This window comes from Triticum dicoccoides, chromosome 5B (assembly GCF_002162155.2).
Source record: "Triticum dicoccoides isolate Atlit2015 ecotype Zavitan chromosome 5B, WEW_v2.0, whole genome shotgun sequence".
NCBI lineage: Eukaryota > Viridiplantae > Streptophyta > Magnoliopsida > Poales > Poaceae > Triticum > Triticum dicoccoides.
In genome coordinates, this window is record NC_041389.1 from 151127320 (window position 1) to 151138669 (window position 11350).

The 11350-nt window shown below is 46.3% G+C and overlaps 2 protein-coding genes across 2 annotated transcripts in view; both read right to left on the minus strand.

Moving 5' to 3' along the window:
- Positions 1 to 567: 567 nt before the first annotated feature.
- LOC119307933 (IAA-amino acid hydrolase ILR1-like 7) lies at positions 568 to 4751 on the minus strand. The gene is made up of 5 exons (XM_037584030.1): positions 4329 to 4751; positions 2517 to 2642; positions 1599 to 1913; positions 1330 to 1458; positions 568 to 1229 (listed from the first exon to the last, which is right to left on the minus strand). The coding sequence occupies exons 1-5, from the start codon at positions 4671 to 4673 to the stop codon at positions 849 to 851; spliced, it is 1296 nt and encodes a 431-aa protein (XP_037439927.1). The 5' UTR covers positions 4674 to 4751; the 3' UTR covers positions 568 to 848.
- A 3343-nt stretch (positions 4752 to 8094) lies between these two features.
- LOC119307935 (dicarboxylate transporter 1, chloroplastic-like) overlaps positions 8095 to 11350 on the minus strand; it is a 3792-nt gene continuing 536 nt past the window's right edge. Inside the window, exons 2-4 of the mRNA XM_037584031.1 lie at positions 10429 to 11350; positions 9130 to 9351; positions 8095 to 8655 (exon numbers count right to left, since the gene is read on the minus strand). The exon at positions 10429 to 11350 is cut by the window's right edge and continues 45 nt beyond it. Of these exons, the coding sequence (XP_037439928.1) occupies positions 8293 to 8655; positions 9130 to 9351; positions 10429 to 11350 (1507 nt within the window). The 3' untranslated portion in view covers positions 8095 to 8292. The remainder of the gene's footprint in view (positions 8656 to 9129; positions 9352 to 10428) is intronic.

Sequence of the window (11350 nt, forward strand, 5' to 3'; positions counted from 1 at the left end):
TGGGTGTGGGGGAGAGCGCTCGGGTTCGTTTCGACCCATCAACTTCCGACAGAGCAGTTAACGGTCGTTTACGCCGCACCGTTGCCGTTGTCGGCTCACGAGGGATTCGACACGTCAAAACGTGCCCAGAAACTAGGTCAATGTTTTTTGGCACTGTTAAAAATTCGGTGCGATCCAAAATGCCACATTTCGTAAAGTGATGGTTTTTCGCGTTTCGAAGTGATGGTGTTTCGCTAATTGTGACATGATTGTGGTGATTCTGTGCATTTAATCTCAGAAAAGTTACGGATTTCAATGCGGGTTAAAGGTGGAAATTATAAGGTACTCTTTCTATCAAAAGGATAATAGTGTCTTGTGTTGAAATATATTGCCCTCAACCCAGTATTAAATAAAATGATTCTGTGGCCTACATCGATCCCACGTTCAAGGACCAAAATAGCCTACACGTGAGGGGGAGTGTTGAAATATATTGCCCGCCTCTTTCCATTAGTTCGGACTTTTGGAGTAACTGGCTGGAGCATGAATTTAATATTTTATACCCAAATCAATATAATCAATCAAAAAAAATATTCAATCAAAAAGTGGAGACTAACGTTTACTTTGTGAGTTGTCTTTCGAATGGAAGGAGTTGCATAACCAGGCCAACTCACACCGTGCAAAGCTTTGCACAATGAAAAGTGAGGTTAGACTCTTACAACAGTAAACACTCATAAGCTTAGCTCCATGTCGCAATCACATCCTAACAACTATTATGTTCATACCTATGAATGCCCGCACCCGACCTAACAATTATCGGCAGACTGCCAACTGCGGCATCCTAAATTTCAAGCGAACATCAGTAATTTAGTTTAGTTTGACACGGTTCCGCGCTTGTTCAAGTACTCCATCGCCACAGCAGCATGGAAGGCCGCTCCCACCGGGAGCACACCCTCATCGATCACAAAGTTGGGGGAGTGGAGTGGATGCACCGCGGTTGCCAGTGTCTCGTCGCGGGTTCCTATCATGAAAAATGCCCCTGGGAATCTCTGCGTGTAGAACGAGAAATCCTCCGCGGCCATGATTGGGCCACCTATCTTGACGTGGCCTTCTCCAAACATAGCCGCTGCCACTGATCTGGCATGATCGTACATCCCTTCGTCGTTGACGGTGGCTGGGTATGGCCGGCGCTCCTCATCCATGAAGTCGACGCTGGCAGTGCAGCGGCTCACGACGGCGTGCGCTTCCACAATCTTCCAAAGAAGCATATAAGTTACCGGTTTGCAGATCTTTATTTTAAGCTCGGCTTCTGAGATATGTTGGAGATGGAAAGTGTTTATTTGATTGATTTACCTCCTTGATCCTCTTCTTAAGATATGACAGACCTTCTGTTGTCAAGCTCCTGAAGGTGCCACCGAAGCAAGCTGACTCAGGAATGACATTGTAAGCATCACCTCCTTCCATGAATGTTACTGAGACCACCTGAAATACGTAAGCAATACCATATCATTCACCAAGGAACACCTCTTATCTGATGCACAGATTAAGATAAACGTACATAGGCTGGACATTTGAGACAGTATAATGCAAGCTTGTACACGCATTCTATGCGCATCACATACCGCGGCTTCGAGGGGATCAATTTCCCGAGCTACGATTTGTTGGAGGCTGATGATGGCAGAGGATGCCATGACGATGGGGTCGACAGCATGGTGAGGCATTGCTGCGTGACCGCCTTTCCCGGTGACCGTTATCAAAAACCGTCCCGATGCTGCCATGAATGGCCCTGGCCTGGAGACGACGGTACCCACTAGAAGACTTGGGTCGACATGCAGACCAAAAATGGCGGACACATCATCTAGAATACCTTCTTCTAGGACATGGTAAGCCCCGGCATATCCTTCTTCTGCTGGCTGAAAGACAAGCTTGACGGTACCCTGACCAAAACAAAAAGCAACTATCGTGAGTTAGGTGAGACCTCCTATTGGACAGGATGCCTGTACGCGTTGTCAACTAGGGAGGCAACGCCTGAAAAGCAAGGGCAAATGGGCCGACCCACTCTGAAGTTAGCGGGTTTTTCTCCTCTGAGATTAAAAAAGTTAGTGTATGCTAAAAATATGCTCATTGTATATTAAAAAGAGTTGACCGTATATTATGAAAAAGTTAGTGCGTGTCAAGAAAATGTTCAACATATGTTACAAAAATGTTTACTGTGTATTCAAAAAATGTTCACCGTGTATTAAAGAATCGTTCACCATGTATTCAAAAAAAGAAAAAAGAAAAGAAAAAAATATACAGACAAAAAAACGTAAAAAAAAAACCTGAAAGAATAGGAAAGGAAAAGTCTTGCAAAACAACAACATAAACGAACAAAAAGACGAAGCCAGCGAACGAACGCAGCGCACGCTGCCGAATTGGGTCAGCCCACCTTGATCGGCTACGGGCGCTGCCTCCCCCCTAGTTGACGCGAGCGTCAACTAGGATTTACCGAGTTAGGTTACAGAAATATGGTGTTAGGAGGACCACACAATGGCTAATACCTTGATGTGATCCTTCCAAGAATGAAGTAGCTTAGCAGCTCCGAGAAGCATTGATGTGTGAGCATCATGTCCACAAGCATGCATTTTCCCACTCTCCTGGCTTTTGTATTCCCAATCTACCAATTCCTGTGAAGTGGTGAGAGAAGTATAATTGTTAAGTGTGTGATGAAGGGCACTGTCAAAGGTGTATAAACGGCTGACGAAACGATATGCAAAATCTTCGTTTAACGGAAATACGGATAGTAGTGCTTCAATGTTCACTCCTTCCGTCTAGGTATACGATTCTTGCCGGAAATAGCACCAATAGTAGAATACTATTCCTTCATAACCATTCTAAGATGTTCAAATTTGGCTGTTACTTATCTCCAACATTCTATTTTGAATGTTGCTCCCTCTGTTCCAAAATAATTTGAACTAAAACCATGTCAAGTATTTTGGAACGGAGGGAGTATCTTTTAATATAGATATGTTAGCAATGAATAAATTATGACTTGCTCAAAAAAGTAAAAATATTATGATGTTAAGAAAATATTTTTCATGATAAGTATAATGATATTCGAAACAATCATCTCAGCAATGACCAATATTATATATAGGTCTCAAAGTTACATAATTTTGACTAAACGCTTTCTATCACCTATATTTACCAGTGGAGATAATATTTTTGTTTTCTCCATGGTCATGCTTACAATATTTGCCCCACTTCTAGATTAGTTAACATTCATTCAATTCTATGATGACATGATGGATATGATGTAGGATTGCTATAGGCTATTGTCCGGATTGGTTTCTTAGTTAGTGTAACCAGTTCACCACCTAACAGAACAACAATGCAAATATTTTAGTTAGAACATTACTGGACGAGATACATGTTGGAACTGGCCAACAACTGTTGCCAGGATTTAATTAGAACACTAATGTACAATTTGATGCATATAATCAAGATGGTAAAACCGCATAATGATCAAGGAGATTGATCGATTGAGTATGCCTACCGTTTTCTAGAACATATGCACGTATAATTCCATAGGCAGAACGCCAAGAGATTGTTGTTTCTACTGTGTCCCATGCAAGTAGGAGCCGTCCGCTCATCCCACAATATCCGTGCACAAAAAAGACCAAAAAATGCTATTTACAATTATTCGTACTTCCTATACTGTGTCAGATAAAATATATTTCCCTCCCCTCCACCCACTTAGTTTACTCTATGATATGTGGGGTACTTGGATAATGGCCCACCTGTAAATGAGCAGTTGGCGGGGTGTGTTTTGGAGTAGAAGGTGCAATACTGGCCTACCCACCCTTTCTTTTTCAAGTGATTCCAAAGTTTGTGTCAATTCTATCTTTTGATCCAAAATTTCAGTTTATGATTTGTTTGCATATTGGGTGCCAGGGGATAGAGGAGACAGGTCATAACTGGAGTAGGTCATAAAATTGGACTCTCTGATTCAAAAATAAAATAGATTGAAGCTTCAAAATTATATGAAAAAGTATGGGTGGTGAGGTACTGTTGGGTGCCAGGGGATAGAGGAGACAGGCTACCACAAACTCCTTTCTCAGAACGCCACAGGCTGATAAGCATGATCTTTTCAGTTTACCTCTTCTTTGGATTGGACCTGTCTTCTTTCCCTGATTACAATTTTCTCATCTCTTTCTCATTGTGGCAAAATCATGGAGTGGTGATTAAGTGGCATACTTTGAAAAGCGTGGTCAACGGAATGTTGTGCCAATTCGCAGTTGATCAAATTGTTGGAAAATAAACTTGCGACCCTAGTTCAAAGAAAACATCTCAGAACCGGGTAGCGTGCATACCTGCAAGGGGAGCGCGTCCATGTCCGCCCGGAGCGCGACAACGGGCCCAGCGCCGCCGCCGCCGACGATCGTGGCCACCACACCGGTCTGGGCGACGGGCCAGGAGTAGGACACGCCGATCGTGTCCAGCTCGGCGCGGACGAGCTCGCTTGTGCGGTACTCGTGGAAGGACAGCTCCGGGTGCTGGTGGATGCGCCGCCGCACGCTGCGCAGCCACGCGGCGAACCCCGAAGCGTGGGCCGCGTCCAGGAGGTCACCCGCCAGAACCGGCTCCGCCGCCGACGACGCGTGGGGAGAGAGGTGGGCCAAGAAGAGGAGGAGAGAGAAGAGAGGGAAGGAGGCCATGGCAGTACGGAGATGTGGCTCAGCTTTCTCCTACGAAGCTTACCACCCACCAAGATGCCATCGAACCATACTTCGATGAGGACGTGGATGAAAAATTGAAAATATTATACGTCGTTGCTATGAAATGAAAATTTAAACTAAAAGAGCATCTGTAACCATGGTTACCTAATTTGGGGCTCCATGCTCCGCGGATGCGTTCGGGTGTGTCCATAGACAAGATCAAACATCTCCGCAATCGTGTTTCTCAAATACCCGCCTCAAATTCATACAGATTATGCAAACTACATAGATCATCATACACATATAAAACACACAATTTCGACACAGATAGGATATTAAGTTTAGTACAATCTTATTCAAAAGAGTCAGCCGAAGTTCATCACTTAACTAAAACCCTATATTAAAAGTAATTAAACTGACAAAGCCAACTGGAATTCATCACTTCCTCGCCGGCCGCCCCATTGGGGTCTCGGGTGTCTTAGCATAGGCTATCAGAGCTAAATTTAACAGATCTCTCGATAGGGTATCCTAAGTAGGCTTGGCGGGATGATAATAAGGACAAGGGTTTTTACCCAGGTTCAGGCTCTCACGGTGAAGATAATCTCCTACATCCTGCTCTTTGCTTTGTTGTGTTGGGGTGTACACAAAATACAAAGTACCGAGAGATTCTAGTGTGTTCTACGACGAGCTCGGCCCTCGGCTTATATACATACCAGGGATCCTAGGGTTAGACAACTAGGACGACTACGTCTAAGGTGGTAGAACTCTCTACGAGTTCGTCTTCTTGTCTTGTACGTCAAGCCTTGTAGAGTCACCGTGTATTTCTCCATAGGCTACCCAAAGTGGTCCAGGACGGAACCGACAAAGGGTCCCTCAGCACGGCCTCCCAAGCCGGGAACCGTCGTCATGAGAGGCCCCTTAGCCGGGACACCATCAATAGCCCATGAACCAGTCTTGAAACGGCAGCACCTTGTTCCTTCCAAGCTGCTTCATTGTCTTCAGTCGCCCATCTTGAAACTAGTTTAACAATAGTCTCCCGATTAGTGTCTTCATCCAGCTGACGTCCACTTGTCGAGGTGCCTTCCAAGGTGAATTGAACCACATCGGCTTTAGAATTGTCTGAGAGAGAAAATTGAACTACACTCCCGAAGAGCTTTCCCGGTGTGGCCCGTCACGGGGCGGGACAAGTTTCCACACAACGTCTCAAAAGTCCTCATGCCTGGTTCTGACGAGTGAGGACGGTCTTATCCACGGGCCCACACAACCACGTGCTAGCTTTGCCCTGACGGCCATGTAACATAAGCATGGGAGTGGGTTAGAGCATGGTTAATAGTATGATTTTGCCATGTCATATATAGCCAGCCTTAAGCCAACTAGTACAATTAGATGCATATAAATTTATACTACTTTGTTGATACGTGACCCGCCTCACTCTCTCATAAAGTGTCTAGGAGCACGTGTAACAGCCGACTGTTAGTGAGTAGCATGCTTCTCTTCTCTCTTCTCTTCTCTCCTCTCTCCGCCAACTCATCAGAAATATAATATTTAAATCCTCACAACCCGCCTATGTCATTCTATTGTACTTGCTCTTAGACTGGTTGTAATGGAAATATCATAGGTAGTATCTTGCATGCCAACTAAGCAATTTTGATAAGGTGGCATAGAATTAAATTAAGAAAGAGAGCCTTGAATATCATATCATGATACCGTATCATATTAAATGATGTGCTACATTGTGTCATGCATGGCAATAAATGTAGTCATATATGATACTAATATATGATACCATATTACAGATGTAGTATCATGCATTAGGCCATGCTTAGATTCAAGGGACTATTTTTAGTCTGACTAAAACTAGTCTCTTTTAGAGGCTAAAGTTCCAATCACCCCTGACTAAAAAGAGGCTAGAACTAGTCTTGAGACTAAAAAAATTTAGTCATGGGAACCCTACTAAAATATGGATTGGTCCTCTCTCTCCTCATTTAACTCCTCTCCTTTAACACATGCGAGTTCGGGATTGAAAGGTTTGGAGGATAATAAATGCTCATTAACTCATTTTAGTCTATTTAGTATTTGTATCCAAGCATGGGTGAGGCTAGCAAGTTTTAGTCCCACTACTTTTAATCATGGGACTAAAACGTATCCAAGCACCCTCGTAGTATCATATCAAGCCGGGGTGTGCACCTCGATCCAGACGTGCGGTGCACCTCGATCCCCACATGAGGATAACAGCAATCCCTCGACCCCCTCGCGTCATTAACCCTCAATCATGGGATGCGAAAAGATTTGTTGCCGCGTGGCAGCGCACCGCTCCATTTTCCCCAGTTCCTATAAAAGGGGGGAGGTAATGCGAGAGATAACTTTGCGCTCTCATTTCCCCGCACTCATCTTCTTCCTCACCCAAAGCTATTGTCGCGCCGCCAAGCTTTTCTCCTTTCACGCGCCGCAACTTTCCACCATAGCCAAAGCGATGGCTAGCGAGCGACGCCTGAGGAAGGCCGACCAACTCGTCGATACAGGCAAGGGCCCGGTCCAACACCCAAGGTGGCAAAGTGGGAGGCCTCAAAGGTGGCACGGTCAGCTGGACCGGCTCTCCACCGCTGGGTACTTGCCGCTGCCCGCGACCGCCTTCCCGTGCCCCAGGCTCACCACGGTCGACCATGTCATCGTGCAAGAGACCATCCCCCGTCCCAAGCAGAACGAACATGTATGCTTCGTGCCCTTTCGGATCCATGGTTTGGGGTTTCCAGCAGATACTGTTAGTTGCCAAAAAAAAAATCTATGGCACAGTTAGTGTAAAGTTACCAAAATGTTACTACCTCCATCCAGGTTTATTGGTCTCTATTGTATTTCGTGTCAAATTTTGATCATAGATTAAACTAACAAAATGGTCAAGCATGTCACCAAACATTATATTTTTGAAAACTATGTTCAAATACAAATCCAATGAGATAATTTTTCTTGACATGCATTAACATTTTGTTAGTTAAATTTTTAGTCAAAATTTGACACAAACTACAAAAGGGACCTATAAACCAGGACGGAGGTAGTAGTACGTACCTACAACTAAAAGATCTGTTGCTTTTTTTTCTGCCAGAAAACTCGTTTGCTCAAAATCCAGGTGCTATTTTTGAGCCAGAAAATTAGATTGCTCAAAAGTTTCGGGGGGCTGTTTTTGTGACAGAAAACCCGATTATGGATGAAGGCAAAAGATCCATGCAACAATCATGTAGGCTTATCAGGTGCACCAAGCACAAACTAAGGCATAAGATAAACAGAAGAAGAAACTAGTACTCCCTTCGTCCCAAAATTCTTGTCTTAGATTTGTCTAAATACGGATGTATCAAGTCACATTTTAATATTAGATACATCTGTACCTAATCTAAGACAAGAATTTTGGGACGGAGGGAGTACTACATAACATCAGATGCCACTTGCCAGTAACTGCACCCTGGCATTGGAAGTAACTGCCAGAAAAACAAATGTACGGGTACAAACTAAAAGAATGGATCATGTCGACAAAACTTGTGGTCAGCTCAACCTGTGTCACTTGCAAATGTTTTGCTAGTTTCAGTCGCCCTCATCGAAATACAAAGCCCCGCATTTACTGCGTTGCTCACCACAAACCAATCATCTTCCACCAGAAACCTCCGGCACCAAGCCAGATTATGATGTTAACAACGGAGATGACAAATCCATAGCCCCACCACTCGGCCAGCGGAACATAGCCGGCTCCATAGAAGACGGGGGCTGACCCTATGCCGTAATGGGTCAGGCCACCCATGAGGTTTGAAAGGAATGACATAACCATGGCAGCGAAAAGTGGAGGGGTGCCCAAGGCGCTCGCCACAGACAGGAACGCAGTGAACATTGCTCCGATGTGTGCAGCACCACTAGCAAAGAAGTAGTGGGAGTAGAAGTACATCAGCACCAATACGCCGAATGAGAGTTGCCAGGACAGACCAAGACCTCCAACAAACTGAGAGGAAAACAGATCAAGATATCAGAAAATGAAAATATTGAAAGCACTTTCCATCTAACTAGGTTTGATGTTACTCTGGACTGGTAAAAATATTGGAATATCAGGTCTGGAATGATAAAGCCATCATATTTCTATTCACCAACAAACTAATGAGCCCTCATGTGATATGTCTTCCCTCACATGTATATAACCAGGAAATAAATTTCTAGTTCAGATCTAACAATCTAACCCAGCCTATCAGTGGTAGGGTGCAGACATTGAGTAGAAGTTGCAACGGACACCAGCAACGTTAAAGAATAAAGTTCAGTGAGGTGCCAGCATATAGAAAATTCCGTGCTATCCAAATGCTAACAACATGGCATAGTACAGCAACGCACATCCATCATGCTCAATGTCTAGTAAGCAAGAGTAACTAAATAGGAACCACTATCATTTCAAGAGGAAACTGACGGAAATAGAATGGAGCCATACCTTAACAACAGTCTCGCTGAACCAAGAAATCAACCCATATTTGTTAAGATAGCCAGCCATCGCAATCAGCGCAGCAAACCAAGTAAGGGTATCCCATGCTACAGACTCCGCCAAGCACTCTTTCCATGTAACAACTCCTGTAATTAGGAGGACAGATAGGCCAAGAATCGCTGCAGACACTGCATCTACACTCAGCATTCCTCCAAAGATCCAAAGTCCAACCTGGTGCCATGGACAGTACAATGTTTCAGTACGAAAAAGTTTTCCAGATTACATTCAAGCAAGATGCAGACAGGTGGATGTACCAACAGCCATGTTTCAACAAGGTTACCCCACTTTATGCAAAATAAGGCATTCAATAAGTAACAGAGTGGTTTAAGACATAAATTGTGCAATGTTCTAAATATGAACAAAAACACAACAGAAAACAACAAAACAGAACCCTAAGATATTTCACAGACTGTCTACTGAAAATTTTCAACAGTGTAATTCTAGAGGTGCCACCTGTAGTTAAATGGCTCAATCCGTCAGTCACTAAACAACACTTGGAAGACATTTTATATAAGTTCCGGTCAACGTACATCCTTATGTCTCTCTCTATCTACCTCAAACCTTCCCCCATCTTCACCAGTAACCCACCATGCACCACCTCCACTTTCCAAGCGCCATCGCTGCCACCAGATCTGTGTCAATCTCCCCCGCTTCCTAATCCTATCACCTCGCTTCCATATGCCAACTCCTCCTGGTCGACCAGCCCTCTGACAATGGCTGTCTTCCCTGCTCATGTCGTCACTGCTTCGCTGCACCGTCCTCACACACTGCTGTCACACTCACCAACCTTCCCTCTAAGCCCAGGGAGCACAACAAACCCCGGGCCCCTGCAACCTTAAACCCTAAGCCAATGAGGTAAAGGGGAGGTCTCTGGCGAGGTCCGTCATCACGGGAGGAAGAGGCTGAACAAAAGCAAGACGCATGTCAACTGCATTAAAGAATACTCCAGGCAACTAGGCTCTTGCAGTTCGGTTTAAATCAAGAGTCCAGGCTCTTAGGCACTCCTAATCTAGACAAGGCCACCATGTTGTCATGCAGATCTCTATTTCTAAACGGCTCTTTCAACTCCTCATCAAATACTAGAGGATCAAGTCCTAACACTGGATGACAGCGGCATGCAAATAGCACTGAGCACAAGAGGGTATAGAAGTTACCTCATCACAATAATAACAGCAATTGCGAACTAATTAGGCATGGTTCAAACAGAACAGTTGCAAAAAAAGATAGGATGTACAAGTGGCATCATACCGTGAGCAGAAGCGTGCCGGCCATGATCTTCTCCTCCGTGCTCATGGGTCCCATCTTTGCCAGCCTCTCCTTGGCCAAGCGTGGTGCATCAGGGCTGGTCTTCACCTCCGGTGGGTAGATGACATAGAGGACCAGCGGCACAATCAGCAGCGACAGCAGCCCTGGCACAATGGCCGCCTTTGCCCACAGCGTCCACCCGATCCCCTGCCCGATGGTGCTGAGCGTCAGGTTCGCAGCAAGCGGATTGGCCGCCATCGCCGTGAGGAACATCGCTGACGAAATGACCGATGTCTGGAAGCATGTGAGCATGAGCCAGGCGCCGAGCTTTCGCTCTGTGCCGTCGTCAGTGCGCGATCCACAGGCCTCGCAGAGGGACTTCACGAGTGGGAGGAAGATGCCGCCAGCCCGCGCCGAGACAGAGGGGATTGCCGGCGCGAGGAACGCCTCGGCAAAGACGAGCGAGTAACCGAGGCCGAGCGTGGAGCCCCCGAAGGCCGAGACGAACTGGTAGGCGACGCGGTTCCCGAGCCCCGTCTTGATGAACCCCCGAGCGAAGAAGAAGGCAAGCGCGATGAGCCAGGGGATGGGGTCCCCGAAGGCGGAGAAGGCGGCGGCGAAGGTGAGGGTGCGGGTGAGCACGGCGGCGCCCAAGCCAAGCAGCGCGACGGCACCCAGCGGCAGCGGCTGCGTGATGATCCCGACGATGGTGGCGAGGAACACGGCGAGCAGCTGCCACGCGTCGCGGGCCACGCCGGCGGGGGCAGGGATAAACCAGATGATGACCCCCGTGGCAATGGAGGCCAGCAGCGGCTTGATGGCCGCGCCCTGCAGGGCTGGCTTCGCCGGCGGCGAGACCGGCGCGGGGGGAGATGCCGGCGCCGCGGCGACGGGCGGGAGGAGGTGGCGAGCTGTGGACGGGGTC

Coding starts and splice junctions, on each gene's coding strand:
- LOC119307933 (XM_037584030.1), bottom strand. CDS start 4,673: ATGGCCTCCTTCCCTCTCTTCTCTCTCCTCCTCTTCTTGGCCCACCTC. Junction 2,643..4,328: donor TGGACGCGCTCCCCTTGCAG/GTATGCACGCTA, acceptor ACCACTTCACAG/GAATTGGTAGATTGGGAATA. Junction 1,230..1,329: donor TTAAGAAGAGGATCAAGGAG/GTAAATCAATCA, acceptor CTTCTTTGGAAG/ATTGTGGAAGCGCACGCCGT.